The sequence below is a fragment of the Amblyomma mixtum genome, chromosome 8, assembly GCF_055824585.1.
Source record: "Amblyomma mixtum isolate Tamu chromosome 8, ASM5582458v1, whole genome shotgun sequence".
NCBI lineage: Eukaryota > Metazoa > Arthropoda > Arachnida > Ixodida > Ixodidae > Amblyomma > Amblyomma mixtum.
In genome coordinates, this window is record NC_143019.1 from 66,297,409 (window position 1) to 66,317,078 (window position 19,670).

General features: G+C 48.7%; 1 protein-coding gene across 1 annotated transcript; it reads right to left on the reverse strand.

Annotated features, from left to right (window-relative positions):
• Positions 1–290: 290 nt before the first annotated feature.
• On the reverse strand, positions 291–19,461 carry LOC149332796 (xaa-Arg dipeptidase-like). The gene is made up of 6 exons (XM_089558385.1): positions 19,226–19,461; positions 17,427–17,572; positions 14,138–14,287; positions 9,555–9,696; positions 3,270–3,512; positions 291–635 (listed from the first exon to the last, which is right to left on the reverse strand). Exons 1-6 carry the CDS (start codon positions 19,455–19,457, stop codon positions 313–315), a joined length of 1,236 nt encoding a protein of 411 aa, XP_089414511.1. The 5' UTR covers positions 19,458–19,461; the 3' UTR covers positions 291–312.
• Between the last annotated feature and the right edge of the window lie 209 nt (positions 19,462–19,670).

The window sequence follows — 19,670 nt, forward strand, 5'->3', positions numbered from 1 at the left end:
TCCCTTGAGACCAGCGCCATTAACTCCATGCCGGCGTCTGTATCGGCAGTTGACACTTCTGGCTATAAGCCACCGTTCGCGCAAATTTTTTTTGCTGCGCCCACTTCTAGTTCACTATACACACGCAATTGTTTATGGAAGTAAATGCTGGCATGAGCGTGTGCACCCAAATGTCATCTGTCATAGCATACGTCACAGAAAGGCTGCGACCTATGACAGGGGCTAATCTAAAGAAAATGAAAGCAACAGATCACAGAATGCTGCCATAGAGACCGAAAGAAGCACGGATAAAGTCAAGAACAGTGTTTTAATTCACGGCGATTGGTTCTTCCCTGCCCATTGTTGCAGCCGTGTCTTCTTCCACTCGGCAAACTCCGCCTTCGCTTGGGACACCAGCACGGGGTCGGTGAACAGGTCGAGTGCCGTGAGCGCCAGTACCTTGGCGGTGCGTAGCGTCGGCGGCTGGGCCTCGGCCGAGTTGGAGGCCTCGGCGAACGCCGGCGTGTGGTTCATGCCATTAGTCCGGATCCGGAACATCGGGTGAATGGTGGGCACTTCGTGCGAAACATTGCCGACGTCCGAGGACGCCCCGCACGGCTCCATGGACGCCAGGTCGGCGTCGGTGAACTCGATGCCTGCATCGCCATTAGTGCGGAAACGTACGGGCCACAAGCTTTTCAGAAACACTCTTAATCTTTATTACTCAAGTGCAATGAGAGATTTTCCGGATCCTTAAGTAGTTTTCTGTGCAATATGCTTTGGTCAACGAATGGCACAAAAAGTGCCATAGATATCTTAGTCGTTATAGATATCTTCCAGTATTTTCACATAAGACTCTTTTAGACACCCTGATTCCGCAATGTCTGCACGACTGCTGAGGTTTCCACTGAGTCAAATGCTTTCTCATAACTAATGAAGGCTATACGTAGTGGTTGGATATAATCTGCGCATTTCTCTATCACCTGATTGAGAGTGTGATAATGGCCTGTTGAGGAGTATGTTTTACGAAAGCCTTCCTGATCATTCGGTTGACCTGACTCTATAGGCGATTACGTTAGTAAATATCTTGTAGGCCAAGGTCACACTCAAGGTCAAGCGTCATATAAATTTGGTGGGCCGGTTTGACCTCTTGTTTGACCTTCGCGCTAAAAGCGCAGTCGAAACTGTCGGACAAACGGCTACGCACGTCGGCGTGAGTAACTGTACCGTCATACTGGACAGCCCGAGACGATCCGGAGCACGCTGAGGACGCGGCGTTGTGGGCTGTACTGCACGCGGTTTTTTGCTAAGTTTGGCCGCTATTCCGAAAATTCACTTGCAGAGCTTACGCACCGCAAAAATTTTTAAGCTAGCTTCTAGAGCACCGAAAATATCGGCGATTGAAAATTATGCTCTAAACTCATACACGCCGACGCACCAAATAAAAAAAAAGAAAAATGGTCACAACTGCACTCCTCCGCACCCCTTCTAATCTCGTCCTGCCCTCTCCACTTCGGCCCGCCCGATGAGGAGGCGCGCCCAGACTGCCTACTGACGTCATCGGGGCAGAGATTCGCGGTGAGGTGTCACCCTAATCATCTGCGAGCTACTGCGGGCAGCGATTTTTAAAAATTGCGTGTAAATTATAAGTCCAGGCAGAGCTGTTCAATTTGGCTTGAATACTCACAAAGACCACCCCTTCAGATATGTTGCACTGGAATATGGTTTACGGTATATGGGGGTTTAACGTCCCAAAGCGACTCAGGCTGTGAGGGGCGCCGTAGTGAAGGGCTCCGGAAATTTAGAAGAGCTCCGGAACCACCTGGGGTTCTTTAGCGTGCACTGACATCGCACAGTACATGGGCCTCTAGAATTTCGCCTTCATCGAAATTCGGCCGCCGCGGTCGGTATCGAACCCGCATCCTTCGGGCCAGCAGCCGAGTGCCGTAACCACTGAGCCACCGCGGCGGGGCTGTTGCACTAGAATATGACCATAAAGATCATTTCAGAGACCCTTTAAGAGCTTGGTGTAGACTACCACTTTCATATTGGAAGGTTTGGTTTGGTTTATCGAGGTTTAACGTCCCAAAGCAACTCAGGCTATGAGGGACGCCTTAGTGAAGGGCTCCGGAAATTTCGACCACCTGGGGTTCTTTAACGTGCACTGATATCGCACAGCACACGGGCCTCTAGAATTTCGCCTTCATCGAAATTCGGCCGCCGCGGCCGGGATCGAACCCGCGTCTTTCGGGTCAGCAGCCGAGCGCCGTAACCACTGAGCCACCGCGGCGGGGCTTTCACATTGGAAGGTTCATCTGATTGCTTCAGACACAACCCGCGCAATTCAGTCAAGACAAGTCCGAAGTCAAGCCGCCACTAGAGAAATTTCAACAAACAGTATGGCAGGTTTTACGAACCGCAACGATACCGGGAGAACACTAAGTAGGTGGTTCGCACAGAGAAAATGAAGCAGCCTTCTTAATAGGCAGGGTTCTTCCAACTATCTCAAACGCATTCCGAGTCGAACGAAGGCAGTAGTCAACTCTGAACGCGTGGCTCCCGAAGTCATCTGGACATTTTGTTGTACGGCAGGAACGGCACGGTTATGCATTGGCCGGCGCAAACTGCATGCGCTATAGATTATCAAGACGGCGACAAGCGCTTTATAAGCTGTTTGAATGAGCGTAGGGACAACAGCACTTGGTAAGTTTTAGTGAAGCGCGCTCTCGGTCATTTCACACTTACGCGTAAATAATGTGGAACCAACATATAATCCTGACGAGGGGCCTTTGAATAAGCTTCCATTGGGAGTTAGGCCCAATTTATTCCGATTTCAAAAGCAAATGAAACCAGGTGATAGTTTTTCAACCTCGTCACATAACACACAAAAAATTTGATAACAACACCTTCCAGATATATTCCTACGCAAGGGAATTGATATTGGCACGCACAGGTGACGGCAATCCGACCGCCAGAAAGAGAGCGAAAAAGCTTCAGAAAGAATCTCTTCATTGGGGCTGACTCGCACCCGTGAAGAATTGAATGACTCTGCGGGGGCGAAAGCAACAATCGTGAACAAAGCAAGCAGCTGTGCAAATCTGACACAGCCACTGCTTCCGAAAATGCTAGGTGCCGGTGGCACAGACGTCAGCAAGGAACAAGCTGTGTGCTTTTTTTTTTTTTTTAGGGGGTGGGGAGGTCGGAGGTTGTCTCGGTTCGTTTCAAGAATTGTATCTTTCCTCATTTCTCCTATAACGTCGGTTCCGACGGAGAACTTTTGTAGTACGTACCCAAGGCTTGTCCGTGCTTCCTGTAGGCCTTCACCATGGCCACATTGTGGATCCCGTCCTTGTACGCGGTGTTCTTCTCCACCGTCATTGTGCAACCCGTGGCCTGGGCCGCAGCCGCGAAACAGCCCTCGACTCTGGCAACCAACTCGTTCAGCTCGTCGAGTGTCTGCGCTCGAACGGCGTACGCGACCTTGGTACAGCATGGGATGATGTTTGGATAGCTTCCCGATTCCGTGATGATTCCTGCAACGGGTGGCATAATGCCTCGCACAGTTAAGATTACCAGAAACAAACACATCTCATGTAACTGTCAGTCAAAATTTTACTGGCTTTTGATGATAGCGGCTAGGATTTTAGTGTACTGTTTACAGAACAGACTAGAATAGCCATATGTCCACTCCTGTCCGAAGTGTCCCGCAATTGCATGTTTCTTTAGCGTCCAATTAAATGCTGTTCGTCGAGGCTCACAGATTTTTATGGTATCACTAATCCACCTGATGCTGAAACCAGGCAGAGATCACAGGCAACTAGAAAACCGACGCCGAATAGCTTTAGCCTTAACAATCTGCAAACTAAACAAAAAGATGATAAACGGAAAAATACAGCATTACATCGAATACGTACAAACAAGGTCCCACCCGCCTCAAGCAGGATTTCGGCGGAATATTTCATTTATTTTCTCCTTAAGGGCCCGAAGGCATTACATAAGGGGAGGTAGTTGAACATATTTAAGATTTATTTAACGAGCTCGGAAAGAAAAAGAAAAAAAAGAAAAAGCAAGATACAATGAAAACAAGCATGACAAAAAGAACAAAATTACAGAAAGATGCAGAAATAACACAATCAATCAATAACGAAACGTACAAAGCAAAAATAAGGCAGGTGGTGCCGTTCGATCAGACGGAACAACGTATTAGCTAATATGATTGATCAGTTTATCGCGGAAGTTCGTTCTATCTGTGCACGTTAGTATGTTTTCGGGCAGGGAATTCCATAATTATTGCGGGGGGGGGGGGGGGGGGGGGGAGTACTGTTAATTGCTAGGGTGCGGGTAGGAATGCGTGTTAAAGACTGTGAATGAAGCGGGAAGATCTTCTTAGGGGTGCTGTTAGAAGTCCGTGTCTGGATCGTGCGTGGTGATAAAACGTATCAAGCAGGCACAAACGAGATATGAGCCGCCGGGATGCGAGTTCAAGGTTTTTTGTTTTTAATGAAGTAATGCTGGGCAGTTTTGAATAGGTCGGGGTGGTAAATCGTGGAGCCCGGTTTTGAATGGCTGCGATGTTAGCGGCGAGGTATGCTTATGATAGGTTCCAGATTGCTGACGCGTATTCAAGCTTTGGTCTGAAGAGCGTTAAATATGCAATTCACTATGTCACTGTAGAATCACTGCATAAACGGAAGCGCTGTGCATGCGCACACGAGCGCCTTCGGCTGTTCCGAAGGATAACCAATCGTACGTCCCGCAAACGTATGCGCGGAGCATTGGACAACGTAAAACAACGGGTCATCCTACAAGAATTGGAAACCAGATGCCCAATTCAAAGAGTCTACAATTGGATACACAGCTTCTCCACAAAGCAGGCCAATTCGCCTCCATGCCAAGACGTCGGGATGGAGTCCCAGAACCTATTACTTAGATAGGGGGGCGCCCCGGGGCTCCATCCTTGCAATTGGTGGCAATTGCCACCACCCCGTTTCAAAGGGGGCGCTCCTATCCATCCATCCATCCTCGGCCCTATTACTCAACTTGGCCATGACCCCTGCAGCTGAAGCGCTCGAGCGAGACACCTTGGCCCGCGTCGCCATTTACACAGACGATATCACAATATGGACGGAAGTTTTGTACTGCCCAAACGAAGAGGGCATGCAAACTGGACTGCAAGCGGCTATCATCAGCCTTACTGAGAACTTAGGCACCTGGGGACTACAGCCGACTGTCACCAGAAAAGACGCAACTGGTCAGCACAGACTGAACGAATGCCACTAACGCCAAGAAACAGATCACCCTGCCCATTGTCGACCATGACATCACATCTACAAAGGGGCAACCCAAGATCTTGGGGCCACAGATCGCGAACTGCAGTAGTCCTCGCAAATGGATTCGTACACTCAAGCGAAACTGGGCTCCGATGTTATGTTACACGTGGTCCGAAGATTATCCCACGAGTACGGCGGCATAAATCGTGCCCAACACTCGCTAGAGCAGTTGCGGTCGGAAGGATTCTGTGCGGGGCACCCACGAATTGGTTTCCTGATCGAGACGTCGAAAATCTACACAGAGGCGCCCTTCGCACCTTTAATGGTTTGCCTAAGCACACGGGGAACGAAGAGCTGCCTAGGCTGGTAACCACACGACACATCACCAACGAAGCCAAAGAGCGAATGCGATCCCGACTGGAAAACACGAAACAAGGCAAGCAAATCAAGGCATGGGACAACCGAACCAACGGGACAGCGGGGCCCATGGGGAATGACGTATCACCTCCCTGGGAAGGCTTTAATGGATAATGGCCAGGCAGACCTCTCCATTATGCATTAAAGCCTCTTTCCTTCCTTCCTTCCTTCCTTCCTTCCCTGGGAGACGCACGATGGCCACAGCAACCTATCAGTCGGCGAAACGCGGTCGCTTGGCAAGTTTTAGTGCAAAAGCATTGCTGTCCGGCAACGCCAGGGAAGGGGTGCTAACGCAGCGGTCCCCAAGATTCTTTGCGATTGAATGATCTCCTCTCGTGATACGGTCTTTGAGTTTCCTGTGAGTTCTGCCTTTTCTAAACAAAGGTTTGCACTCTTCTTGTGTTTCTTTGTGCACTCCAGGCAGTGAAGTGGCAGCCCTTTCCTTAAAAGGGCCCTTCGTCATTCTACATCCGATACAAAACTTCTTGCTTACGTCACTTTTATCCGTCCGGTCTTAGAATACGCCAACATAGCTTGGTTCCCCCACACTAAAAACAACGTTAATACGCTCGAGATGGTACAAAGGAAAGCCGTGCGCTTTATCTTCAACTGCTATGGCCGCATGTATTCAGCCACAGATCTTTTACGCACGGCAGGGCTTCACACGCAGACCAGCCGTGCCAAATTACACCGTTTAAAGTTTTTGTATCTACTGCTTAATAACGCATTAAAGATGTCTCCCACAGACTTTGTTCGTATAAACACTACACGAGGAACACGTCACAAGCACGCACTCACCCTCGAAGAATATTTCTGTCGCAGTAATACTTTCGAATATTCTATTTTTCCACAAGTTGTCCGAGATTTGAATCGCTTGCATCCACCAGTCACAGCTGCAATCCTTAGAATTAGGTACACTGTATGTAGTCTTTATATTTCATTCCAGCGCCGCCCACTTTGTCCCACGTACACATTCCCGCATGATAGTTGAAGCGCAATCAACAAATCTGTTTTTGTGCTTTATCGTACCTCCAAAACTTAGCTCCGTCACGGGACTACTAACACGGCTGAGCATTGGTCGCTTGCACAGAGCGGAAAAGCCTACCCGTACCGGAGAACGTTGGGCTATCTTTTTAACGTTATGATATAAGGTATGTATGTAGGGAATAACTGCTGTATTTTTTTTTTCTGCTTCTCGGAGTTATCTATAGTGGGCTGGCTATTTTCTCCTTGATTCTCCTGTCTAAGCAAGCACTCAGCTACAGATAACTGCATTTGTTTCGGGTAGCCTGCGGATACTAGCATAGATAATTGTCGAATTAAACCGTGGTCAAGCAGATGCTCACAGGATTTATTGAGGGTATTCTCGAAACATGATTTGACTATAGTTGATTTGACTATATGGCGAAATTTCACCACGAACATCAAGTCGTCATCCTCATCATAAAATAACACAAGCTGTAGAGGCGTGAATGAACTGTAGTAAAGTTGAAATGTATTCGTTACAATATATCTTGCTGCATAAAGCTGTTAGAGTGCGTGTCGACTCCCGGTGGGACTTCCGAGACGGCATTAGGACTTCTGTCCATGTTTGGCGGAGTTTTTTTGTTTGACCGCCCATTCTTCTTACGAACAGCCCGTGAAGCTCACACCGGATCTCGAAAAGTACACGCCCCGTTTACGTCGACGTGAGACACTCAAGGTGAACGCAAAGCGACAGCTGAATCATCTGGGTACGACTGAGGTAACTTGCTTACATTCATCTGGTCTGCGCTGGGGTCAAATACCGTACCGTCGCACATGCAGGCGTCACCGGTGATCATATAGGAAGCATTCACTGAGGCCGCGCTACCAGGCGGCGCGAGCATCGTCGTGGCAAGCGCGTCTTGTTGCCAGTCGTTTCACGCCAGCTCGCGAAGTGTCACGGTACGCCGTGAGAAACCCGTCCTGACATGTTAGTGATCCGTGGCATCTTCGCACATTGTTAAATGCGTCAACGTCCAGTTTTCTTGGTGAAACACCTACTGTACATGAAGTTAGCAGCAGATTTTCTTCTGTGCCCTGATATAACCGAGCTGCCTGCCGCAACTGGGCAGCAAAACTGGCCGACTGCATTGCGCGCAAGAATGCATACGACTTGCAGATTTTAATATCTGTTGATAACTGTCCGCTACTCATGCAGGAAACATCGTGGATAAGCAGCACATGATTAATTACTGCTGTAGTGCGAAAACTGCGGAAGCTTCACGCATGGCGTTCCAGCAGAAAGGCCAGGCGTCACAGTTGCCTTATTTAAGCGACAGAACGGTCCAGCAAACACTGTCCAGCAAAGCACGAACGGCATACCTAGCGAGAATGTTTTGCACTTTCTATACGAGCAAAGTAGTGAAGCTAGTTAAACTAACAGACATGTTTAATTACTCACCTCTCCAAAAATGGTACTTCGGCCGTCGGCACCCTCAGCACGGCGCTTGCGCTCGCCCGCTTGTCAAGCATTTGCACCTTCCATACATTTGTATGCTTTCATTCCGTGGCCTGTCGGCAAACTTACTCCGTGCACAAGGCGGGCCTCGATATCGGTGAATTCAACGCGCGGCAGCAGTCCTGTATACGTCGCACACCACGTTGGCGCCTCCGCATTTCTGCGGGTCGAGGTTTTCACAAAGTGGAACCTTTCCATCGTGCCCGCGTTTTCCTGTTTCGCGCGGTTCACGGGTATCGACTCATTCAAACGGTGTTGCGGGTCGGACAGAAATTAGGCACCTTTAGCATACCGTGTACCATGTTCACGTTACCGGTATCGGAGTACCGGGAGCCCGCGCGCAGCCAATGCGCATGCAAAATCGCCTTGACGACGCCAGATGGCGCCACGTACCCGGCAGATACACGCGCGCCTGCAGCATCGGGACCAATCAGCGCGTGCTCACCGGCGGTAGGCGGGCTCTCTGTATTCCGGTAACGGTAACACGGTACACGGTACGCTAAAGGTGTCTATTATCCGCGTCCAGACGCGAAATACACTCACATTTCACAGATCACCAGCCAGTTAAATGCTGCGGCGACCGCGCGCCACCACCAAACGGCGCATGCCGCGCCGGCCGCTGGCGCCCCCTTACGGATGACGTCATGTGAATGCCTCCTATCTCATCTGATTAGCGGCGTCATAGTATTGAGGCGTCATTCCATTTCCGTGCAGACAAATACATAGAACTCGGGAATATGGAAGGATGCAGTGAACAGGACAGGACCCTCTTCGTTGCTAATGATTCTACATCACGTCAAGTAAAAGTTAAAATCGAGAGCCGATTCCCACGCAGCAAAAAAAAAATGTATGGGATGCAGGAAAAAGCAATATCAACAGATGTCAATGATCAATCGCCTATCGGCCTAAAGGGTGAAAAGGGGTTTTTCTTCTACATCATTTGATGAAAGCGCACTCATATAAGCGGCAATCAAACACGCCAGCCCTTCTTCTGCTTACATCTTCTGGCTTTTGATTGCTCGTTTCCTGGCTTTGCTGTCTTTTTTCCGTGTGTGGCGTTAACCTTTCATTTTCTATATGCAGCTCAACTTGTGTTGAACGGATATCAGTTGGAAGAAGTGCTGCATGTCTCCCCCAAATTGTAATGGATTAACTGGCCCATTCCTACCATCAAACTATGATCTCTTTCTCTCGTCACTGATACCCTATGTCCAAAACGTAGCCTTGCTTTAAAGTAATTTGAGCTCGAATTCCTAAATCGAGTCACATGCAGGAACATCTTGCGGCTAGCCGCCCCTCGTGCGCTAGTCAGTCAGGACGACGACGAACAACCCGACGCCAGCTGCAGCGTCTACCAGCGCTGCGCTGGATGTGGGGCACACTCAAGCCACCTGCCGTATACAGACCGTGTATCCGGCTCTCGGGCTTCGTCTGCTGCCGAAGCAGCGACACGTTGACGTAGGAGGCCACGGCGGCGTCCATGGCATTCACCCCTTCCCAGGGGGAGGAGGCGGCGTGCGTCGCCCTGCCCTTGTAGTGCACGGTGATCTGGGAGGGAGCCAAACGAACACTGGTTATGTATACTTATTAATGCAAAGTCCAGCTACCATAGTTCTCCATAAAGTCAGCAATAAAATTCCAATAAGGAAAGGTGTCAGGCCGGGAGACACGATCTCGCCTATTCTATTCACTACCTGTTTGCAGGAGGTATTCCGGGGCCTGAAATGAGAACAGTTGGGGATAAGAGTTAATGGAGAATACCTAAGTAATTTGCGATTCGCTGATGACACTACCTTGCTAAGTCACTCAGGACATGAACTTCAAAACATGATCAATGAATTGGACAGACAGAGCAGAACGGTGGGGCTAAAAATTAACATGCAGAAAACCAAAGTAATGTTCAACAGCCTAGCAAAGGAACAGCAGTTCGCAGTTGGTAGCCAGGGGCTGGAATTAATAGGAGAATATGTCTATTTAGGGCAGGTGCTGATCCAGATCATGAGAGGGAAATAACTAGAAGAATAATAATGGGGTGGAGCACATATGGCAGGTTATCTCAGATCATGAATGGCAGTTTACAAATATCCCTCAAGAGGAAAGTATACAACAGCTGTATCTTGCCGGTACTCACTATGGGGCAGAAACGTGGAGGCTAACAAAGAGGGTTCAGCGTAAGTTAAGGACAACGCTGCGAGCTATGGAAAGAAAAATGATAGGTGTAACGTTATGAGGTCCGAGGCGGACGGAGTGGGTGAGAGAACAAATCCTAGTTGAAATCAAGAGGAAGAAGTGGGCTTGGGCAGGGCATGTAATGCGAAGGCAAGCTAACCGCTGGTCGTTAAGGGTAACGGAGTGGATTCCAAGAGAAGGCAAACGTAGCAAGGGGCGGCAGAAAATTAGGTGGGCGGATGAGATTAAGAAATTTGCGGGAATATGGTGGCCGCGGCTGGCGCAGGACAGGGTTAATTGGAGAGACATGGGAGAGGCCTTTGCCCTGCAGTGGGCGTAGTCAGGCTGATGATGATGATGACATTTAAGGGCCACTCTCTTAGGCTTTGTGCCAGAAGAATGAAACCAATGCGCCAAACGGATCTTGACTGCCCTTTTCATAAAGCTTGCGGTAAGGAAGAGGATGTAGAAGAGGAAAGGTAGGGAGGTTAACCGGAAGAATAATCGGTTTGCTACCCTACACGGGGGGAAAGGAGTGAGGGGATAAAAAAAGAAAGAGAAACCGTTACCTATAACCGTTACAAAATCTTACAAATATCTAGGTGTACATCTCACATCAACACTTTCTTGGGTCACCCACATTAGAACCGTTTGCTCCGACACTTCACGCACACTTGGCTACCTGAGAAGGAATCTGAAATCTGCATCCCCTAACATAAAACAACTCGCGTATGAAACATTTGTGCAGCCAAAATTAGAGTATGCATCATCCATCTGGCACCCATGGCAATCGTATCTCACCATCGAATTGGAATCAATCCAAAATCGTGCAGCTCGGTTCATCACTTCATGTTACTCAAGAGAAGCCAGTGTCACCGCCCTCAAGCAGTCCCTCCGTCTCTCAACACTGGAATCACGCCGCGTCGTTTCGCGCCTATGCTTACTTAATACATTTTATCATAACACAAGATCACGGCACGCTCTATTAACCGCCCCACTACGAACGTCCTCCCGGCTTAGTCACGGTAACCCGATAGCACGCATCAGTGGCCACACGTCAGCTTACAACAACTCATTTTCCCCCAACCCAATAGCACTATGGAATTCACTGCCTAACGACATCGCTGCATGCACTCATCACAAAACATTCCGCGAGAAAATAAAAATTCACCTCACATAAATCTTGATCACTTCTGCGCTCTTGTAGCGAGTATTGCTTGACATATCTTTATTAAATGATGTATCACCTGCTGGGAAACCCTGATATGACTGCAACCCCTTTTATGTTTGTTTGTATGTTTGTTCTTTTTATTGTTATGCATGTTCCCATCATCGCCGTTTTAAACCAATATGCCCCCCCTTATGTAATGCCTTCGGGCCTTTAAGGGATCAATAAATGAAATGAAATGAAAGGAGAGTAACAGAAAATTGAAGGCACTCTAAAACGTCACTGTTCGTTAAAATCACAGCCTATCGTGCAGGCCAGAAGTTCTCAAGAAGCGGAGCAGTGCCTTGCAGGCCTTCTCCGCCGACGACCGCCGCGGCCAGTGGCCGAGAATTTTCATTAAACTTGAGCTCATCGCTATACAAAGATGCGATCTTATATTGCTGGTAGCACTTGCACTGCTCTGGCAGGATAATAAATTGGATATGGAAATATTGATATGCACGTTTGCAGCGTCATTAGACAACGGCTCATCGGTCATCATCACTGTTCGTCATTACCCTCACCGGCACCCTGCAGCAGAGATTCAGCAGGAGACCAGCAGATGCGAACCGGACAGCAAGTTTTATACACGGTACCGGCATCTTGCCTACCGCGCACGTCAGGGGCAAAGACTGGTTCGTTCCCGGAAGATGCGGTTCCGTTGTTAAAGGGACACTGAGGATAAATTGATGTTGGTTTGAATCGATACAATACCAGCCGATAACAATAAAAATACCACTCTTACTGAAAGCTAAGGCCGAAAGCAAGAACTGAAATATCGCAGACAGAGGCTACCTCGCAAGTACGAGCGAGAAGACGAAAATAGCCGAAAGGGGACACAGATCTCCCAGCCTGACAGGTTGCGTGTTTGATAGATATTGAAGCGTATATGTTTTGTTTTGAAACCTCTAGTGCACATTTATCACACGAGCAAGATGAATGTTGGAAGGAAAAGAAAACCTACTCTTGGCCGCTCTACAGGAGGCAAGCTGAGTTTCGGCACGTTTTATTGCGTAAGCAATACTGCGCCAGGTTTCCAGCCGTCGCGTAGCTCCCGGTGGTGGCCACGGTTGACCTTTAGCCGCAGCGAGGTCAAAGAGATGGAGCGCCGTAGCCATAGCAACAGTTTAAGCGTTGCTACAAAAAACTGTGTCAAGGTTGGAAATAGAACCAGGGCCTTTGGCATTTGAAGCGGAGGCGCTACCACTCCGCCAGGTATCAGCGTGAATAAAGGCGCATCTAGTGAATGCATGGGTCTCGTAAATAAAATAAAATAAATAAAAAAATAAAATAACAACAGAAACAAAAATTAGCTGAGGTTCAGCTCTGGTTAAACCGGGCAAGTTGCGCAAGCAGCGTCGAGAGCGCGCGACTAGGCGCGCGGCAGCGGCGGCGGCGCAGCGACGGTCCTGCCATCGTAAGCAGCGTCGAGGGCCGTTGCGATAGCAATCGTTTCAGCCGCGCTCCACCAGGTGGCAGGACCGTCGCTGCGCCGCAGCCGCTGCCGCGCGCCTAGTCGCGCGCTCTCGACGCTGCTTGTGCAACTTGCCCGGTTTAACCAGAGCTAAACCTTAGCTAAATTTTGGTGCTTCGCGTCTGTGCGCTGTGCTGCCCTCGTGGTTTCGTTTTTGACGCATCTCGATTTACAAGTGCAAGGCAGCAGAGGAACTCTAAATGCCCCTCTAAGTGCTTCTAGGACAAAGTTCATACCGCGGTTCCACCTTACCGCGAGGAAAACACCTGTGGCTAGGTAATGTTGCACGAGCCTCCACGTTAGAAAACGCATAGATCGGCAAGTTCGCTTCGTGAACGTACCAAGACGCTGGGGTGTGTAAGCAGCGCTGCGAAATTGCCGATTTTAAATGGCTCCGTACGCACTATTCTCCACTCAATAGTCTTGCAGTTGCTCGGCGGTGACAGCTGCCGCACCAGAAGCTTGGCTAGCGTCCAACGCCTCCGACTCCTCGGCGCTCGGACTATCCTGATTTCCTTCTACCAGACGCGCACCCTCATCCCTCAAAAGCATCGCACGCTGTGTGGGGTTGGGGTCGCTGAAGTGCCGGCCGCAGTTCTTACGAGAACTTCGTTGTCGGGACCGGCAAAGGGATCCATCGTGCAAACGTAAACGCTAGAGACGGCTGGTAGAGGAAAGCTGAACATGCTCTATCTACTGGTTTTCCACCTTGCGTCTCAGCATAACGGCAGAGCACACACTCTAAGCCTAAACTCTACAGACTATCACCGGCAACAATAACCAATCGAGAATTTCGTGCTCCCTTGCACGAAGGAACAGCCGCCGCAGTGGCGCAGTCGTTATGGCGCTCGGCTGCTGACCCGAAAGACGCGGGCTCGATCCCTGCCGCGGCGGTCTAATTTCTATGGAAGCAAAATTCCAGAAGGCCGTGTACTGTGCGATGTCAGTGCACGTTAAAGAACCCCGGGTGGTCGAAATTTCCGGAGCCCTCCACTACGGCGTCCCTCATAGCAGAATCGCTTTGGGACGTTAAGCTTCCATAAGCCAACTAAACGAAACCTACACGAAGGAAGAGAAAAATTCAGCTAGAGTCCTAGAGTCACACCCTGGTAGCGATGGTGTCATGCTCTGAAACGAACCTGTTGCATGGCGTTGACAGCCAGTCGAAGCGTGTCCTGGTGCATCGGGTGAGCCATCAAGGCGGCGTCGATATCTCTGAACGCCCCTTTTTGCACCAGCAACTCCTTACCACCGTAGTTCTCTTCGGCCGGGGTGCCTAACACGACGAGCTGCAAGATAGCGGTAATACAACATGCTTAAAATGACTGAACTGCAGTGTTCGAAAGCAAGCGTTCTTTGCGACTAAATGTGACATTTCATGAATAATGTTGCGGGGAGGTCTCCACAAAAGATTTAGCAGTGCAGAGAGGTTCTCTACGACCTAATGTTGTTGTTGTTTGTATCATAACGCTCACGTACACCCTTTCAACGTCGTCGTCTTCAAGAGACTGGACAGTCACTTCGTTGTCAGCGGGTGACACTACATTCTCCTCTTGGCAGCTGGATCCCTCATCGTAAGTGTGTTGGAAAAGGGCAACCGACTGTTCCACCGCGAATAATGTCAGAGTGCACACTTCGATCCCGGCCGCTGCGGTCGAATTTCTATGGAGACGAAATTCTAGAAGCCCGTGTACTGTGCGATGTCAGTGCACGTTTTAATAAAAGAACCCCAGGCGGCCGAAATTTCCGGAGCCCTCCACTACGGCCTCTCTCGTGGCCTGAGTGGCTTTCGGACGTCAAACCCCCATAAAGCATGGCCAAATGTTTAAGGGAAACCCCCAAGGTGGAAAGGTGGAATAGATTTGGGATAAGGGAGTAATTACTCATTGACATCCACCCAAGCGCAACCATATACGGCTACAAAGGAAAGCTATACAGCTCTCACAGAAACTTCGCAGTTTTAGAAAAATTCGCCCTGGTCCGGGGTTCGAACCCGAGACCACCGCTTCACCGGAGCAGTCGCTCTACCAACACTGTTCCCACTTCGAGTTACTGATCAATTCGCTCTCGCCCTACCATAAGCTTGCTGTCTCGGTTAGCTCAATTGGTAGAGCGACTGCTCCGGTGAAGCGGTGGTCCCGGGTTCGAACCCCGGACCAGGACGAATTTTTCTTTAACTGCGGAGTTTCTGAGAAAGCTTTATAGCTTTCCTTTGTAGCCGTATGGCTGCGCTTGGGTGGACGTCAATGAGTAATTATTCCCTTATCCCCATAAAGCATAAAGCATAAACTTACTAAGCGGTGAAATCAAGTTCAAAAATTGTGCCAACCTCAATAACTTTAAGCTCCATAACCTCGAGTGCATTGGCTCTCCTAAGTTTATTGTCACGGATCCAAGCCTGTCTTTGTTATAAGCAGCAGTTCGTAGAAATTCACAGATGTTCTTCGAGTATCCGTCGAGTAACTTCGGGTGTACCGCAAGGCAGCGTATTAGGACCCCTTTTATTTCTTATCTATATTAATGCTATAATAGAAGAAATCGCTGATGATAGACATATTAATTTATTTGCAGATGGCTGTGTCATATTTAGGATAATAGCTTCCACGAAACGGTCTCAAAAGTTAGCAAAAATCAGCTATCGCTCTTTGCGATTGGTGTGAGGTTTGGAGCGTGGAAATAAATGTACACGAAGCTGTCTTCCTCAGAATAACACGAAAAAAGTATCCTAGTGTATTTTTTTTTCGTGCCTAACTTCCCATTAGTAAGCAGTGATGAAAAAAAAATAGAAATATTTAGGTCTCTCATCCCTAAAGAGATTGTCTTGGTCAGACCACATTTCTGATACATGTTCATCAGCTTTGCATAAGTCGTATTTTTTGAAAAAAGAAAATAAAAACACATGTATATATCAAGATTTTAGAATATAACGCTTTTGTGTGATCATAACTGGAATATGTGGCGCCTGTCCGAAATACTCGAACTAAAAAGGATATTATGAAACTTGAACCTGTCCAAAAAAAAAGAGAAAGCTTACCGTATGGAAATATAAAAATGAGGATTTACTGTCTGTACTAATGTTTAATAAAATCAACACACTAGAACACAGGCGTACGGTTAGTCGTGTTCTCTTTTTACATTGCATAATAAATGGTGAAGAGACGTCCGGGGGCGCCACCGCGCCCGGTAAACTCGTTAATTAAATTAAAAATAAAGAAAATTTATCCCTGACACGTTTTGTTATAGGCGAGAAGAGACGAAGCGAAAGCGCGATGCCACATTTATGGCTATAGTCGGATACGACTTAAGTCTGCAGTGAAGCTTCGCCCACATTCAGCCTCCGCGTACAGAATTCCTCCACGACAAAGAAGTAGTCCGTTGCTTAAACGTTTCTCGTTACATAAACAAGAAGCTTAACACAAGAAAAAAGTTATGAACTCTCGAATTTTGATACGTCGATTGTTTGACATAGTCAAACATTAAAAAATTGGTTTCGTTTACAGTTGCGATTGGCCAGCGGAGTAATACAAGACACCTCGGACCGCTGCCCAGTGTTAGCAACTGCTGTTTTTATAAGTTGTATCCTACTATAGTGAACGCACGTTGCTGAAAACGGCAGTGGCAACGACGAATTCAGTCCGGGGCGAGAGGTCCTGCTTCAAAGGGCGTCGCCTATTTCGAAAAGATGTACAGCACTCAGGAGTCGCCCACATCAAGAAAGGGAAACAGCGTACGTACTCCGAGCGTACGTTAAGGTTCGATATGAAAAGCGTTTGGCGCATGCGCACTTTAAAGCACGCTATCCCATATGCCCGTATGCCCATTTTATACTGGCACTACATTCCCCGGCGTCAGAACGTTGTCTGTGCACTCATCGCAGCTTTGGTAGTGCTGCGAGCAACTACTGGGATGGAGTCGAGACCGTAACTCTTCCAGGAAAGGTGCCGACTACTCTGTCAATGACGGCATCTATGATAAATTTGGTTCCGCGCGAACAGCAGCCGATCACTTTCTGTCGGTAGAAACAGCAGCTAACACGATATATTTCAACAATATAACGCATATGTATAGGCAGCATTTTGATGGTGATGACACCATTACGTGCTGAATGTTACGAAGAGGGTATAATCTGTGTTTGGCGGAGTTTCGGTGGTCGCGGAGGAATTGTGGATCCGGTTAGGTGCTTTGAAGCAGCTTAGATTTTACACCAAGAGCCGTTACTGGGGCCCCACTCCAAGTCGTCGTGTAACTGAAGCCTGTTGCAGTTGCCGTTATCAAAGAAATTCGCAAGGCGAGACAAGCAGAGAGAAAAAGAAAAGGAAAAGAAAGAAGAACAGGGAAGTAAAAATGATAGTCTGATGGAATATTCAAGGAGCACTGTTTTATACTGCTTGCACCTATGTGGCAGGGGACGTTTTCTTGGCTACGCACCTTTCCACGTGCTGCTGACGTCATTTTCATGGCTTCCATTACGGCAAGAGCGGCGCCGACGGAGGCTTCAGCGATCAGGTTGTGGCCACAGGCGTGGCCGATGCCCGGCAGTGCGTCGTACTCCGCCATGAGAGCGACCGTGGGACCTGCACAGTGGACGTAATTAGCATTATTGTGGCTCCTGCTGTAAATAAGAACCGCCGTGTGATATTTGTTTGTGTTTGTTTGTTTCTTCGGACCATAATACGAGCCCAGCAAAGGTCTCTAGCCTAAATAGCATTTTTTGCTCAGTAGTACATGAATAAAGCATGTGAATACGATCAGAAGATCAATGGACATCCTCTTCTATACTGTTAATACTAGAAAGGCACGATGGCAGCCATGGTTCAATTACGTTATAATGCGAGAAAAATACTGCGAAAGTCAATTTAAAAATCCTTACAGGATACTTTTATCTGCAGTAGCAGTGCTAACGATCATTCGTGAGCTGGTGAATGAACATGAGCGCTTATTATCACAGCTTCTCGTAACGGTGACATATAGCTGCTGGCATCTTTTAAGCGTTGCTTTCATGCACCTTGCAGGCACAGGCTCCGGAAAGGTGGACGAAAGCGCCTATGGCTTCTAACTAATGCTGTACGAGACTCTATATTAGCAAACGCACCGCTAGGCGCGTTAGCTGAATGAACGTACCAAGACGCTGGGCAGCACTACGATCTACGAGGACTACTATTCACATATGTCCCCACGTGCCAGACTCTACCCATCAGTCGTGACGGTGGTTTGGCGATGAAAGCTTCTAAACTGGTAGCTTGGCTTTCTGTAGACACTGGCCCCTCGGCCCCCAGACATTCTTGATATATGGCCACTCCAGCCGCCTCCATCCTCAAAGGCATTGCAGGCTCGTGGAGCTGAGGTCGCTGAAGTGCAGGTCAAAGTTCTTTGCGAGAACTTCGTATTCGGGACCGGGAACGAGACCCATCGTAACACTGGTGTAAATGCAAACGAAGCGACGGCAGCAACGGCAGATAGATGCCTCCAACGTACAGCTGGCGATAGCTTCATTTTGGCTGCTGCTAGACCACACCATTCGCAGCCAGCAATCATGGAGTCTGCGTTTAAATTACTTTTCTTCTATTTCGTCATTAGAGAGCCCCGAGTTTTAATCAAAGCGGCGGGAAAGACTTTTTAAAATTCGAATCCAAATCTCTTAGCAATAAATGTACCTTTCGCTCCGGACAAGCGACAAAAAAGCCATGAAACGCCGAACTATCAAATTTTGCAAACAAAAAAATTGATAGAGCTGTCTTCAGTGTTCCTTTAAGCTCCGCCTTAAGGGTACCACGCGATAGCATTAGTTTTTTCCTTGCAGCGGCCCGGCGTCCTTATTGCGTATCACTTCGCAGATACGGTCATTCTCTGCAGTCACAAACAGCGGAGAGTCCCCATACAACACCTGGTTCCGTGATGCAGCGGTTAAGCAATGCGCCACTGCCTCGGATGGAGGCTGTTCCAAACACAGCCACCGGTGATTCTTGAGAGACCCACGCTGTTCACCGCGAACAGCTCTCACGCCCAATCATCACTTTAACTTCAACCTGCCACGGTGCGGAGTGGGCAGGTTATGATGGCGTCACAAAGTCACATGAACTATGTGGTAGGTGGGTCACCCGCTTCTCTACTCTGGGGATCTTCGTTAACCCTTAACGCTATCGGGTTATCTCTCCTTTCCTCATACCGTCATCCTCGTCACCACATCCTGAGAGAAACAGGGAGCCAAACTATCCGGTGTGTCTCACCATCGGTTCCTCCCGGAGCTTCGAACTCCGCCCTGAACGCAGTGTCCAAGACGTAGTTTCTCCACACCCTGAAGCCCCGCTGCTCCAGGAACTCGCAGAGTGCGTCGTGGGCCTTGACCTCCTCGAGGGCCAACTCCGGATGCTCCCAGAGAAAGCGACTCAGATTCCAGAGGTCCTCAGCATTGCTCTCCACCACACCGTCCACGAGGGCAGTGAGATCCTCGACTGACATGGCCGATCACCTTATCAAGGAACGAAAATTTTGGGAAAGAGCTGGTCAGGGTCGTCAACAGCTCGTTTCGAAGGCCTCTTGTGCGAGCCGTTCGGAGAGACCTGCGTGCCTAGTTGCGCCGCGCACTAAAACACATTAGGCGTCTGCGGTGGCTCGCTCCCGTTCCCGGGTTCATCTGACTGAAGTACGTGTCACTCCGTTGTTATTACTCAC